Below are 16187 nucleotides of genomic sequence, written 5' to 3' on the forward strand. Positions count from 1 at the left end.
AACACTGACAATGATAAATATTGTGCACTTAACTCCCTTTTATTGGGTCCTTTCTGTCCCAAGGTCCAGAAGCACAATACTGAGCCACGGGAGAAAATGTGTAAGAAATCTGTATTTTCTGCTTTGATTAGCTTTAGTTAGCCATTTGCTGACTTTTTGTACTTAAGCATGTATGTGCAATCTAAAATGACCATAAGAAAATTAAAGTTAACAGTTTCCCAGCTTCCCTGTTGTTCTTTCTTCATCTATGGAGAGATTTTAGCAAAAATGCAATGTTCTCTGTCTTCATTTGGACTGAAGTGTATTATCTCTACCTCTGGATGGAGAAACAGAAATTGAGTTACGTGGGCTGAAGTCATATAGTGAGTCAATGCCAATTAGTAAAATACAGCTTTCCAACTGCTCTTAACTTCACAGTACTGCACTTCTAGCAAGTTGTGATATAAAGCACCTTATTTCTTTGCATGGATCGCAAACTAGGATGTACGACATGTGAACACCAGAAAGCACTAAGCCACGGTGAAATGCATTTGAGTAAGGTACTTCATCCGTCAGAGACCAGCTGAGGCAAACACTGCTTGTAGGACACAGTTATTTACCAACCATGTGCAATTTTGCTGACGGCATTATTGGCATTAGAGTACCACCTCATTAAGTTTAATAATTTGAGATTTTCATAATGAATTTCATAACTAATTCATAACGAATTCATAACGACCTGCCACTTAGATTCAGTCTTTGTACAACTTTTTTTTTTTTTTAAGCTAACTTCTACATGTTCACATTATCATGCAGTGGATGGTTCTGAAGCTTTGGTGGTCTCCACCTGTGTTGAAACTATCACCCCATTCAAAGCCCAAACACCAACTTCTCTTGTTTTCTGACTATATCATCTTTTTGAGTGATTTTCTTCCCCTAACTCAATTTATAAGAAGCTGTGTTATTTGAAATACAAAGTTGATGTCTTCAGAACAAGAGACACACGGAGCTCTTAGAGCAGACCCAGTGGAGAGCTTTAAAGTTGATCACAGAACTGGAACATCCCTCTTACAAGGAAAAGCTGAGAGAGCTGGGCCTGTTCAGCCTCCAGAAGAGATGGCTGAGCTGGGACCTCATCAATGGCTGCCAGTATCTAAAGGGGGGGTGCCAATGGAGCCAGGCTCTTCTTGGTGGTGCCCAGCAATAGGACAAGAGACAACAGCCAGAAAGGGATGCGCAGGAAGTTCCACCTGAACATGAGGAAGAATATTTTTACTGTGCAGATAACCAAGCACTAGAACAGGTTGCCCAGAGAAGGTGTGGATCCTCCCTCACTGGAGATATTCAAGAACCGCCTGGACACAATCCTGTGCCATGTGCTGTGGGATGGCCCTGCTTGAGCAGGGAGGTTGGACCAGGTGACCCCACTGTGGTCCCTCCCAACCTGACCCATTCTGTGATGCTGTGAAACAATCGCATGACCCCTCAGTGTTGGCGAGCTTGTGAAGCGCTGTGCTCCAAGGAAGGATCACCGAGGGGGATGGAACATCCGACGAAATGGGCGAGCCTGGCTGTTTACCCACGCGACTCCGAGCTCGGGGCGAGTTGGGCGTTTGCTCACAGGCTCTGGCAGTTCCACACCGAAGCCCGGTACCTTGGGCGCCCCATGAGCCCGCGGCTGCGGCTGTGCCCGTGGCCGGGCCCGCAGCCCCGCACGCCGCTTAGGGCACCATGGGCACAGCACGACGGCTGCGCAGCGCAAAGCAAGGCACGCCCGCCTGGCCGGGGGCTGCCGACACCCGGGGCACGGCTGCCCGGAGCAGCCGCGCTCGCCGCCCCCAGCGCTGGGGTTTAGCCGCGCAGGCCGCACCGCTGATCCGGCGAGAGGGCGAGCGCAGCCAGGCGGCTGTTCGGGCCGGCCGCCCGCCTCGCCGCGCCGCGGAGCCGCCCTCACGCCGCCGCACCACCATTGCCCGCCGGCGCGGCGACAGCTCGGCTCTTTGGGAGGGCAGGCGGCGCTTGGACGAGGCGTCAGGGAATGGATCGGTAGACGAGGGCAGATAGTGAAGGAGAGAGAGAGGGTGGGAAAGCGGCGCGGGAGGCTGCAGGCAGTGGCCTTCTTGAGTCTGGAGAGGTGCGGGGCCGCTTCCTTCAGCGCCCTGGTCTGTGAGAGGTTGCTCCGGGTGTGTGTTTGGGGGTGGGGGCAGTGAGGGTGTCAGGAAGGGCTTGTCGGTGGCCGTGGTTTTCCTCTGGGCGGCCTGGGCTTCCTTTCTGTCGGTCTGGGCTACCCCGACTGTCCCCGAAGGCGGCAGCCTGGGAGAGGTTGTCTCCCGCTCCCAGGTCGGGCCTGCACCCATCGTGGGTGCCGGGCTAGCGAGGTTGCAGCGAAAGGTGCGCTGGTGAGCGGGTTTTGTGGGCTCTGTTGCTGTCTCTGCGCCACCGAGATGCCGCAGTTGAGGTCAGGGAAAGTGGTGAGAGCCAGCGAGGTAAAGCCGGTTGACCTGGAGCTCAGCAGCCCCGGCTCTTCCCGGGCAGGGTGTGAGCCAGAGGGAAAGCTGGTAGTCAAGCGGAGTCGTCGCCTGGCACCAAAGAGAAAGCCTGAGCAGCCCTTACCTTCCTTTGCACAACCTGCCAGGCTATCTCACGCTTCCTTTAAGTGTTTTGCTCTTCCTGTGCCCATGCAGAAGGAACAAGGTGAGAACAGACAGAAATTCCCAGGTAAAAAAATCAAGGGAATCCAGCACAGGAAATCTCCCAGAAGAAGCAAGGCTGTAGCTTCACTAGTTTCAGACACAACTGAGTGTGAAGATTGGCAAGCAGCAGCCACGGCTGCACCAATGTCCTGGGAAGAGACTCTAAGAGGGACAGATCAAAGTCAACAGATGTTTTTCTCAGGAACTCCTTTGCAGAAAAAATTCTCAGCAGAGATTGAAAGGAATGAACATTGCTCAGAAGACCCGAACTTCTCTGGTTTCCACAAGGGTTCAGGGAGCTTAGGAACAGAAGGCAAACATTCCTGTAAGGAAATAAAATTACAAGTCCCATCCTTGAAGAGGGAAATTGAGAGCATAGAGAGACATGGAATATCCTGTTTTCCAGAGCCAGAAGTTCTTCAACCCAGAAAGGTCATATGGACTAATGAAGTGAAATGCACTGACAACACAGTGACGCAGAATATGCAAATCCCAGATTTTAGGAAGAATTTGGGTGCTCAGGAAGCTGTCCCTGAACCAAAACCTCAGGAAGAGGTTGATATACTAGAGAAGTTGAATGGTTGTCCATTAGCTGGATCAAGAACACTAGGGACACAGGAAAAAAAAAGGAAATGCTTGGGCAAGAAAGGCAGGAGACCAGTGGGGAAACCAAAAGTACATGGTCCCAAGGAGAGAGGTAGTTCTGCCTTGCTAAAGCAGCATACACAGTGTCCAGAGTCCAGGAAAAGAGCTCTGAGTAAGAACAGAAATGCTGTGCTGCCACAGCAGCTGCAGGATCTGAGTGGACAAGAAAAACCAGCAACCAGAAGAAAGACTCAGAAGCGTTGCATGAAAGAAGAGCAGCAGAGCTCAAGCCCTCAGAAACGACCAGACACCCCAGGGGAAAGTGGTAAGCACTGGTAGCTCCACTGTAGAAGTACAGGTACAGAATTTGGGCTCCCAAATTGGTCCTGCAGTAAGACCCCTTTAAAAACTGGCTGCTGGCTTAGTTTGAGAAAAGCTAGGGTGTGCTTCACAGTACTGTGAATACCATCATTCTTAGAAGACACATTTTCAGAAAGAGGAAAGGCTTTTCCTGAGGGAGAAAAACACGAAGGAGAGGAGACCAGTTAACCTTTTAAGGGGGTAGAGAAAGGGAGGGAGGAAGGGAGAGAGGAACGGATTTGGACAGAAACAGGCAGACTGTTGGTAGGAAGTGCTGGGAGTTTGTTTCTCTCAAAAGCATTCGCCATTTCTTCAGAGGTGATCAGCTACAAGCAAGAAAGGGGGCAGTAGTTTTAGCAATGCCAGAATAAAAGACAGTTAATTCGTCATTCTTCTGTTATCTGTTTATTTTTGATTATGTATGATGCTGTCTTGTTACAGTGTCTGCTTTTATAATATGCTGGGGTTTGCTCTCAGAACGTTTTAGTTGCCATTTTATGAAAAATACCAAAAGATGTAGAAGCAATGGTTGTGTTTTAATGTTTTAAGAGAATGTTGAGTCAAACTGGAACAATTCTGAAAGAGGACTTTTTAAGGTCTCTTTTTTTTTCAGGATGATTGCCTAAAACCGTTCTTTTTACTTTTGAAGTGGATACTTTCAAATGACATATACTTACTGTAGATTATTAATATTTTATCTAAAAGCCATATTCTGAAAAACTGAAGTATTAACATAGTGTTTTACTTTAAAAACCAAGGTCTAAAAAAACCGGCATTATACTAGTATGCTCTTGAGTTCATTCTCTAGTCTAAATTTTCAGAGATACAGTTTTTTACATAATCTCTATTTGCTTTTAAATAAAAAGTAGTAGTGTCTAAAAATGCAAGTCCTTCAATTTTTCTGGATCTTCTTGATCATTGAGATGCATTTGGTTGGACTGTGTCTCTGAAAGATACTCTTATGAGTGAGTGTTCCTACTACAGAGAACCTGCTGTGTAAACAAAAGATTTTAAGGCTGAGCATGCAAGCAGCATCTGCATTTTCTTGCCGGATTTGCTCTTATTTGTTTTCCACCTATGTGGAATACACAACAAATACGCAACTTCCAGTCTCTTGATGACACCCTATGATTCTGTTCCTCTTTGCATTTGTTCCTGAAGATAATACATCCTTTTCACTGTGTCCCAATACTCCCATTTTTAAAAAATCATAAAACTTCACAGAAATATTTTCGCCTTATATAGTGTAATGTACTTTAGCAGCCTTTAATGTTTGGAGTTTTTGGTTCTCTTTATAAAACAGGGTAATCTTTTTTTCTTAAGAGTTTTCTGTAATGACACTTCTTTGGTATTTTGATCAGCAGAGGAACCGTTGAAAGCAATTGAGCAAGACACTGGTACTTCACAGGCTGTAAAGAAGGTTAAGACAAAGCAAAACAGGGTAGAAGATTCTAAGGAAAAGGAATCTCACTATTCTAGATCTTCTACAGTTTCTACTTCAGGTGACACTGAAAGCAAGAGCTTTCTATGCCGTGCTGTAACAAAAGAGCCCGGTGTGCAGTGTAGAAAAAGGCAACACAGATCTGGTCAAATCAAGCACATGCAAAGTGTAAGTGTGACTGCAGCTGAAGAAATGATGAATACATCTGCAAAACGTGATGCTGAACGTTGCAGTAATGCCCTAAACCATTGTAGTGGCTTGCTCTGTGCAACTGAAAAGAATCCATTTGTGGTATTAGAGGACTGTAGTTACATCAATACATTAGTGAAGTCTTCAGCTAGTGGAACTACCAACAGTTATAAATTAAATGGATTCTTCCATGTAGCCCATGGTACTGGAGGCCTGAATGATAGAATTTGCATCACGAGTAGAATGCATAATGAGAGATCACTCATAAAAGGTGGTTTATCACCTAATAAAGAAAAGAATGAAAATGAAGAAGACTGTGTTTCATGCTGTATGAGTGAAAGCAGTAAGTGTTTAAGGAGAAAAAAGTGCAATATTGGTAGAAAGCCTAGAAAAAAGATGGAAATCACAAAGAAATCTGTAGACATGGCTAGTAAATGCAAGAAGTGTGAGTTAAAAACCGAAGCAGCAGTTGCCATGTCAAGCTCATGTTCAGTTTCTGGACTAAATCATACAGATACAGAAAAAAAACCTCAGGAAGTACAAACTGTATCAGCCCAGAGAAAGAATAGTAACAAATTACTTGCATTTGAAACTGGCTTTAAGAAGACATCTGAGCTCTCTGCAGTAGTAAAAGTAGAAAATTCAAGCGATGTGGCACATTATGCAGCTGCCTCAGATAGCCTTCGAGCGTTAGCTCAGATCCATGATGTTTCTGATCATCACAAAAGTAAGACAGGAGGAAATTGGAACAAAGTTACTAAGAAATTGCAGCAGTTTACCTGTCAAAGAACAATACCCATGACTGGTAAAAAAGTTTGGCCTGTTGAATCTTGTGCCAGGACTTCTGAATGGTTTCTTAAAAATCATAGGTCCATGTCAGAAGGAGAAAGACTTGTAAAGGCTGCTTTTGAGGATTCCTCTGATAAAAGCAATGTTAAAGCTGTGGAACATAGTGCAGTGACTGGGAATGTGAGACAGCTGGATTTGCATACATCATTGGCAGAAATTACAAAAGAAATTACACATAAAAAGATTGATCCAAATATTGACTGTCAGGCTTCACTTGAAATGATGGAATCCTCTTCTGTGGATATTTATGAGACTTTGACAGTGAACAATGAAAATGGGGAATCACCAGTTAATACAGATAAAAGCACCGTGGTTTTTAACCATGATGATGTGCAAGAAGTTAAAGCAACCTTGAATTTTACAGCAAAACAAAAAGTTGAAGGAGATGTAACAGAAAGAAACATGTCTGTGACAGTCCAGAATGGTGCAGTAAAACAAGAAGATAAAGATAAAGGAGTTGTGACAAATAGAGACATGTCTGTGACAGTCCAGAATGGCACAACAAAACAAATGGATAAAAATGAAGGAGAGGTGACAAACAGAAACCTGTCTGTGACAGTCCAGAAAGACACAATGAAACGAAAGGCTAAAAATGATGGAGATGTGACAAACAGAAACCTTCCTGCAACAGTCCAGAATGGTATAACAAAACCAAAGTGTGATAATGAAGGAGATGTGACAAATAGAAACTTGTCTGTGACAGTCCAGAGTGGTACTTCTTCAAGTAACACAAACAGTATAAACTTTAGCCTTAAAGTATCAGTAGCGAACCAGACATTTTCTGATTTAAACCTAATTAAACCATTAACCTCTGGAAACCTGAAAAAATTCAAAATTCCTTTATGCAGAAACAAACCTAAATCCAAGAAACAGGAATCTGTCCATTCATTTGAAAGCAAAACTTACAGTCCACTAGAGTTTCTTGAAAGCACTAGTCCAGGAAGGCAGAAGACAGGTGAAGAGACTTGCTTGGTAAAATCGGAGCAGCGTCCTCTTCCTGTCATGAGTGATGCTACATCTCCAGCTTCCATACAGAAAAAAGCATATGAGATTGATCGTAAGGACTTCCAGCACAATGGCTCTGTAAATCTCTCTGATGAGATGTCTGTGCTTCCTGAAAATTTTTCTGCGTATCCACATCCTCCTCTTGATGGACAGCCAGAGCCATATGTGCCTGATTTCTATGGTACTAAATGTGTGCTGAAATCTAGTTTTCCTGATCATTCTTGGAACGCAGTCGACCGCCTTATTGGATTAGAAATAAATGGTGATAGAAAATCAAGAGGGAATTTTTCACAACACAAAAGTCAAAATTTACCAGATATCATTGAAGCTTACAACCAAGATGTTCTTGTCATAGATGTGATTCAGGATGATCCTGACCTTTTTGGAGCCAGTAATGAAGAGGAGCTTGCACCTGCACGCTGTGAAAATTGTCCAGTGAAAGCGTCCTCTGCAGACTGCATTAAAGACACAAAGGTGTATATTAAGCCTGAGTCTCCCGTTTCCTCAGAAAAGACATACTCAGTAGAGAATAGTTTTAGGTATGCATATAATTCTTTTTTTATAACAATATTCCCAAGTACTTTTATCTCATATCCATATGCTTTGGTTGTAGTGGTCAGGCTTCCTTAGAGAATTCCACTAATTTCTGTTGAAATTATTTCTTTATTTGATTTTGAGTGTCTAAGTTTGATTGAGCTATGACAGTAATCTGAATGCAGATAAATTAATTTGTTCTTCATAAGAGCTGGGATAAACTCTGAATTGTAGGACAAGGTAGTCCTAAAGGGCTTGTTTAAATGAAGTGAAATATGAAAATAGAAACAAAGTTAATTAAAAATAATATTCTTGTTTTGAGATAGCAGATATCCCTTTGAAGGCAGTTTTCTTAGTTGTAAAGTGGTACAACACTTAGAAATGTTTTCACTTTTTAGGTGTAGCTTGTTACCTTGAATCTGTAAGAGCAAATGTTGCCTCTGCAGTAGTGTTCTGTTCTGCCATTCTTCTTCCCTCTTTTTCTCCTATCCCCAGACATGTGAATATTTTTCAGATGTGTGATTTGGTTAAGATGTTGTAGATGTTTATCATCCTGCATCTCTACTTATCAAGTTTCTGGTGTAAATCCTTAGGTGTAAATGTTTTACTGGGCTTTGAGATGATAATAAAAGTCACAGGAGGAGAAAAAGAAATTTAAGTAGAAACTAACTTTTGTAAATGAGATAGTAGTTCTTCACAGAATGAACTCATCTACTGTTTAGTCTGTTTTCTCTTTTAAGCTTTGATACTTGTGGTCAGTGAAAAAGTTTTAAGATAGGATTTTTTTTTAATAGAAGTAATGCAAGATTTTCCTCTGAAGATTAGGGTTTTTTATTGGGATGGGTGTTTTAATTTTCTTTATGTGGTCTTCCTAGGTGGCTTTATGTTACTTCTATTTTAAGTAACTCTTCAGTTATTTTCAGGATTGTACCACCTTATAACTGCATTCTTTTTTTTTTTAACTCAGTGCTCTCCTTATCCTTTACTTTTCATTAAACCCATGTGCAAAAGAGGAAGGGAATCTTCTTTGAGGTGCTGAACCCTTTTTTGAACATGAGAATATAAAACTTCTGGATGTTAACAGAATAAAATTTCTGCCAAAATAAGCCTCTAGAGAACAGGACAAGTCTGTAGTAGGAGCATCCAACTTCTTGAGAAGCAGCTAGGCTGTAGCATAGTAAATTTATTAGAAGGCATATTAATTTCTTTCTGATATCTGTTGAATTTGTTTGCCATTAGCCAAGGGCAATAAAAATGTATGGTTCTTCTTTCTTAGAATTTCCCCTTGATTTGCTAAAGAAACAGGCAACATTTCCTGTTTTGCTTTTTACCTTCCATAATTTGATGCAAAGATTATTAGATGGTGATTAAACATAGTTGGTAGCAGTCAGGAACATATTAATGAATTGAATATGAGAATACTGAAATAAGGCAATAGACCTTACCACAGTTTTATTGGGTAACTTATGGTATTACCAGATAATACCAGATCATGGCCAGTTCATACTTTTTTTGTGGGTTTTTTTTGAGGGTTTTTTTTTTTGAGTTTTACCAAATACAACTGGGACTTCAACAGGTTATTTCTCTGGTGTTTGCATTTTACATAGAGAAAAGTGCTGGTCACTTCCAGGCATCAGGAAAACATTTTGGCCTGAAGCCTGAATGGGGCAGTAAAACTAATTTTTCACATATGCTTTTGTTTGCCATTTTCTGTTGCCTTGACTGAACAGCTTGCTGTCATTACACTTGATGTCATTCACCAGGTACAAGCTTCTAAAATGTGTGATGATCATAATCATGTTTTATATATTCTGTGTGTAATATTTAAGATACATATTTGTCCCTCCTGAGCTTTTCTAAGGAGAAGTATTTATTTTTCCTAACTTATCTTTGAAATAGGTGGAGTATGCATCTTCCTATGAACAGTTGTTTTTGTTACTCTCTTTGAGATTCATTGTTAAGCAAGTGATCTTGAATATAAAATTACTATAAATCACATTTTTTAGAAACTCACGAATTGGCTATTAGCACAGTATTTTCTTGATCTGGTATATAGAGAAAATTTCCCTTCCCAGCATTTTAGGCAAAGATTAAATTAGATCATGAGCTTTTGCTGAAAATTTGGGGTTTTGAAATGTCTTGGTTTTACTTAACATGTGTAGGCATACACCTGAAGGGATGAACATAAGAAAGCCAGAAGAGAAAACTAAAAAGAGTGTGTTGGATATAAGTATTCTGTCCATGGCTAAAGGTATTACTGAGAACTTTTGATTTTATGTAACTGATAGATTATTTTTGCTTTTGTGCAAGATGGAAATCTTAAATACACTTTTTGTTCAAAACAGATGCATGCAAGAATCTGGAAAGTCAAGTGATACTGAAAATTCCTGTAATTTGATGTTAAAAGGTAAGGGTTTCTGGAAATTTTTGGTATAAAATCAAAAGAAGAAAAAAACCAAAAGAGATGTGTAGTGACAAAACCAAGTCCAAGTCTTTCTGCTTTCCACAAAAAAAAAAAAAAAAAAAAAAAAAAAGAACTTGTCTGGTTTTGTATTATCTTTTTATTGTAACAGCAATTCGTTTCCTAATGCATATTGAGTCAACATCTTTCAAAAGACACAAGCCTGAGTCATACAAGGAGCATTTACTTCCCTGTAGTACTTGTCTGTTGGTAGTACTAGTGGGTTGGAGTGGGGTTTTGTTATTTGGTTCTGGTTCTGGGGTTTTTTGACATTTCTCTGACAGTTTTAGGCAAAGAATACTGTTAGTTGTTGAGATCATAAAAAGACACTGAGTCCTGTCATACTGCTTTGGAGTTTAGGACAGAGTTAGAGGTGGTTGTTCTCTTGTGTTCATCAGCACACAGAATTTTATAGTCAGGATTATTTCCAGGTTTCTGGGTTTTTTTGTGGATGCTATGCCCATTCTGCCGAGACACTGTTTTGTTTTTAAAGGATGCCCTTTTTTAATGAAGTAAGATTACTTCTGATTTAGTGAGGTTTTTCTTCCTATTTAAAGCAGAACAGTCCAACTAGGCAGCTGGATGTGAATATTACTTGGTTTGTTTTCTACAGCTTGCCTACCCGACCTACTGGTATACCAAGGTATACCTAATGTATAAGTTTCTACTAGATAGGTTGGAAGAACAGGATTTTGACTTGGAATAGAAGCCCATTACTGACAGTGGTGAACATACAGAGTGCTGAGACTGGGTTTGAAGGTTCATGGTGTTTCCCTTCTGGTATCAGTTTGTCAACTTGTTGTTAATCTGACATTCTGACATTACATGTTGATTTTGCTTCAGGCTTGAAAGGTGTCTGTGACAGTACCTCTTGTTCTGGTTTTTCACATTAATGTGTTATGTTCATGTAGAAAGAATGATTTCGGCAGATAGTGCCTTCTAGAAAAGAGTGACTAGAGACTATTAGGGGAAGAGAAGATTTCAGGCTTCAGGTATTAGAAGGTAAAATAAAAGGTATTGAGGTTTTAAGAGCTCAGATACCAAGAAATAGACACAAGCTCCCTGAGGAGGAGTCGAGAGGAAGTGCACAGTTAGGCCTCTGGTCATGTAAAGAGATGGGGGCCTGTGCCACGGAATCTGCAATGCTGAGGTGATTGAAGCCAAACCTGGCAAAAAGTTTAGTACTATTCAGTAACTTCTGCATGTTCTTTGTTGTTTTACTTCATGTTCTACCAAAATTTGAGGCTGAAAATCTTTGGTTCTTTTTGTGGTGCCTAAAGTCCTTCTTCCCAGATCTGAGAAGCAGGATCACATCATAATCTTAGATGACTATGCCCACAGTAACTTATGTTTAATGCATGACTTTTTTAAAAGACCTGCACAGAACAAAAGAAGGGTGCCTGGTTTTTACTGACTATTTATGTATTTGTTTAGAAATAGGTGTTACTGCTTTGGTGTCCTGTGTTAAGTTAGTGAAGTCATGCCTCCTTGCCTTAGTGGCTTCCCCATTTAAAAAGGGGAAAAAGTACTACAGTTAAAATATACTGGATGACATCAATCCTCTTTACCTTTCAAGTGGAAATCTTGTGTATGTTGTCTTCAGCCAGATGTCTCTTGTACTTGATGATCATAGAGACCAGTGACTATAAGAGAAAAGCCTTTCCAGTACTAATCTGATTCTTTCTTCCCGTGTCTGGACAACACAGTGCAGTTGGAAGTCATTTGTGTGATCCAGAAGTGAATTTCTTTTCTATGCAGAACTCTTCTGTTGTACATAAACAGCCCTTTCAGAAAGTTGCAGCCAGGTGTGTCATTCATTTCCTGTGGCATCTGCAAAAGGTGCTGAAATTTTCTGACACTGAATTCTTACTGAGTTTACTATATTACAGGAATCAGAGCTTTCTATATTTAGTTCAGGGTTGCATCATGTCAGATTAAATTATGTGCCTTTCTAACAAAGACTAAGTCTTTTTGCTTAGCAAATTGCCACACATATCTTTGGCTGTGTTTTAATAAAAAAGCTTAACTGAATTTATTTCTGAAGTATTGAATTCAATACTGTATAAGTAAATGTGTTGTACTGTTCTACAGGGACCATTAAAGAACATACAGCTTGGATAGAATTTTAATTGCAGATTCAGTCTAATATTTATTTGAAATGGTTCCTGCCTTAAGCATGAAATATTTTTCCATATAAATTTCACATTTAGGAGGTCCTAGGTGTTCTTAAATGTCATTAGTTCTAAGCCTTTGTAATATTTAGGAAATAAAAGCTTTGTTGTCTTGTAGCATGGGAAACACATAAAGCAATGCATTTATACATTTTCAGCTGAAGATGTGAAGACCCACAACTCCTCCAGACGAAGCAGTCTTTCAGGAGATGTTAATGAGGACTTTCTTAAAGATAGACAACAGAGCAAACTAGATGAACTTTTGACAAGTTGGGACATGGATGAAAAGGTACTGAGAAATTATGCTTTCTCTCCTTAAATAGTTTAAGAAATTACAATCTACATAATTAGATAATTTTAATTACTAATGCTGTTTTATCAACAAAATCTTAAATTTCCTGAAATAAAAATAATATTAGCATTTCCTAGATGACTGTGTACTGGCAATGTAATCTTTGCTTAACAAAACTTGATTTTTTTTTAATTGTTACCAACAATTAAGCTTCAAATTGGAAGTGAAACAGGATATTGTTACATCAGTTGTTGCAGTAATGCTGTATTCCCAATGGTATGAAAATTACTGTTCCAGTGTGCACCTATGAGTATTGCTTTGCATTTTTACATAACATACCTAATTTTAAATGTTGCTGTTGAATGCCTCTCAGTATCAGAAGGATGGGGCAGTGTTGGAAAGCTGGGGAGCTGCACAGCCATCATGCATCAAAGAAGAATCATTCTGGGCTTCATTACTTGGGCAGAAGGGCCTTTAACATACAGATTTCTAGCTGTTCAGAGGGAATCATTTTCATACACACTGACTTTATCTGACCTTTCTCTGTCTTCCCTCCTCTAGATAATAAGTCTAGATCTTTTAAGATTTGCTGAAGTTTTATACCATTTGCTTCTTTGATAATGAATTAGAATTCACATCTCTCTGCCACTAATATGTAGTTGCTGATAGCATTTATTGTTTTCCACTGCTTAGGAGTGGCTAGTGGTTTTAACTGAATAAGTTAAACTGTAAAATTCACAGGGTTAAAATTGTTAAGTAATTGAGAAGTGAATCAAACAGCAGAGAATCAGTTTCCCTTTCAACATCGTTTAAAAGAAGAGAAATATTTCCTTTAGCAAATGGAATTGGGGCTGCTAACATGCAAGTCACAAAGTGAACAGTGCCATTTTGTTTGCTGATCTTTTGGAGAGACAAAAAGGGTCTGTCAAATTGTAAGGTTTGCTGAACGTGGGGTACTTGTTGCAGTATTACCAGGTCAGTCCCATTTGTGTTGTTTCATAGCTTTGTGGCTTTATGAAATAAAGTGTCCTAGTGCTTGCTTTTCTGTGCTGTGTTGGACAGTAGAAAATATGTACAAATAATCTCACCCAACCCAAACTCAAACCATAAAATGCATACTAAGCCCTACCTAAACCTGTTCTGTATGTGGATAGAAAATAGCAGTGCACACTTGCAGGGGGAATGAGATGACAGGACAGTTATTGCAGTTACTCTACCATCCAGGGAGATTTTCAGATTATGCTTTTTTGATAGCTTTTCCAATTAATAATCCTGTGAGAAGGGCAAGAACTACACATGGAGAAAATGCTAAAACTATTCAGAATGTGGTAAAACAAAGTTTGGAAATCCAGTGAGAGCATATGCATCCCTAATTTTTGGCTATAATCAATTTGTGATAGAATATGAAGTCCTAAGTTACTTCATGAATAATGGACAAAACAAAGCCAGGATTCTATGACTTCATTCTGTATTAGTCTTTTCAGATTCTCTCCTCCAAATATGTTTCATGCTTTTTTCTCCATACCGTTGGGGATTTTTTAACTATCCACGATTGTGTAGAGCTGAGCAAAAGGTTTAAATTCCTCCTTGACGCAGTTCTAAATTTCATTAAACTTGATGGAATAACTTTTTGGTGTTCCACACATCTGTCAGGCACAGTTAAAGTTGGGCAGTGGGCATAAAAAATTGCTGAGATTATCATGGGAGCAAAGAGAAGTGAAGACAGTCACATTGCCTTTTTTTCCAATTAAGAATCACTATTTCAAAGAACACGGTGTATAAAAGCAGTATGTCCATTAACAAAGATGTTGTAAGAATAATCCTATACACCAAATAACAGTTTCTACAGTTAAGACTGTCTTACCATACCTTGCAATGATTATTAACAGTTTTAAGTCTGTAGAGTAAAGCATAACAGGCTTAGTAGTGCTTGCTGTACCTGAAAATAATTTTTAAATATCTTCACAGTTCAAGCTTGCAGATGGAGTGCCTGATGTTAAAGAAGAAAACAAGACTGAAGCTGGAAAAAGGTACATATAGTGTATCTATCCTTCATGTAACCTGTGGTATTGCCCAGTCACTGTACAAGTAAAACGTGATGTTGTTACCTGAACACCGCCAGTATTTAATTCAATTTTCCATGTTACTGTAACTATGTGATGAAGAAAATAAATACGTGAAATTATATAATTTCACTCCACAAAGTACAGAACAAGTGTAGTCATAGCCTGACAGGACAATAGGGCTTATTTTGACTTTTGACTGGTAACAAAATACTAACTTCATGACAGTGTCTCACTTTCGCATCTCAATGTGAGCGTAGCATAAGATGCATTTCTTGCCACAATAGCACTTACAAGAACTTAATAAAACCAAAAAATAGTAATAAATAAGTCATGAAACTTTCCTTTTTCTTCTCTGCTTATGAAAGAATTGAAAGATCTCATTCAAATTCAGGCTGACAAATATTTGTACAGCAGTAGGAAAAGGTGCTTAAAAACATGTCACATGCAGTTAAGGACATGCTTTACGGTTCTTCTAGCTTCAGGCTGTGTTTGTGGTGTTTATTGTACACATTTCTTAGTCTCATTTACAGAATCACTGGGTAAGCTGAGTTGGAAGGGATCCATAAGGATCATCAAGTCCTACTCCTGGCCCACCACAGCAGTATTCCCAAGAGTCACACCATGTGCCTGAGAGCATTGTCCAAATGCTTCTTGAACTCTGTCAGGCTGGTGCTGTGACCACTTCCCTGAGACCAGTTCCTGATCACCCTCTGGGTGAAAAACCTTTTTCTAATATCCAACCTAAGCCTACGCTGACACATCTTCAGGACATTTCCTCAGGTCCTGTCACTAGAAAAAAGAGATCAGTGCCTGCCCATCCTCTTCCCCTCACGAGGAAGTTGCAGACTGCAATGAGGTCTCCCCTCAGTCTCATCATCTCCAGGCTGAACAGACCAAGTGACCTCAGGGATTCCTCACCGGGCTTCCCCTCAAGGCGCTTCACCATTTTCATTGCCCTCCTCTGGACACTTTCTAATAGTTTAATGTGTTTCTTACGTTGTGGCACCCCATACTGCACTAAATATTCAAGGTGAGGCCATGCCAGTGGAGAGCAGAGCGGGATAGTCCCATCCCTTGGCCAGATGGAGATGCTGTCCCTGATGCCCCCCAGGACACAGGGCCCTGGTTGGCCCTCCTGGCTGTCTGGGCACTGCTGACTCACATTCAACTTGCCATCGACCAGGACCCCCAGGTCCCTTTCCATAGTGCTGCTCTCCAGCCTCTCAATCTACGGTCTGTCTGTACTTCCAGGGTTGCCCCATCCCAGATACAGAATCTGTCACTTTCTCTTGTTGAGCTTCATATGGTGATTGTCTGGGCCTGAAGTACTGTCAGAGAAATTTTCATTCATCAGCAGTCCAGAAATGACAGAGAATTAGGTTTTGTAGGAAAGGTATACTTAAGATTAAATTCTTAAATTAGAAGAGAAATAACATACTTCATAGTGTTAGGGTTTAGGAGCAGTACTCACCAATTAGCTACTGCAGAAATTAACCCTGTCCTGGCTGGAACAAGGACATAGTAATTTTAAAAATAACCAAGAAACCTTAGCTGACATAGAA

General features: G+C 40.3%; 1 protein-coding gene across 2 annotated transcripts in view; it reads left to right on the forward strand.

The window, feature by feature from the left end:
• The first annotated feature begins 2300 nt into the window (after positions 1-2300).
• TOPAZ1 (testis and ovary specific TOPAZ 1) overlaps positions 2301-16187 on the forward strand; it is a 36483-nt gene continuing 22596 nt past the window's right edge. The window contains exons 1-5 of one of the 2 annotated variants that reach the window (XM_068205891.1): positions 2301-3582; positions 4979-7640; positions 9981-10042; positions 12426-12556; positions 14528-14589. In XM_068205891.1, the coding sequence (XP_068061992.1) occupies positions 2424-3582; positions 4979-7640; positions 9981-10042; positions 12426-12556; positions 14528-14589 (4076 nt within the window). In that variant the 5' untranslated portion in view covers positions 2301-2423. The remainder of the gene's footprint in view (positions 3583-4978; positions 7641-9980; positions 10043-12425; positions 12557-14527; positions 14590-16187) is intronic. The other variant, XM_068205882.1, reaches the window with a different exon arrangement.

This window comes from Anomalospiza imberbis, chromosome 1 (genome assembly GCF_031753505.1).
Source record: "Anomalospiza imberbis isolate Cuckoo-Finch-1a 21T00152 chromosome 1, ASM3175350v1, whole genome shotgun sequence".
NCBI lineage: Eukaryota > Metazoa > Chordata > Aves > Passeriformes > Viduidae > Anomalospiza > Anomalospiza imberbis.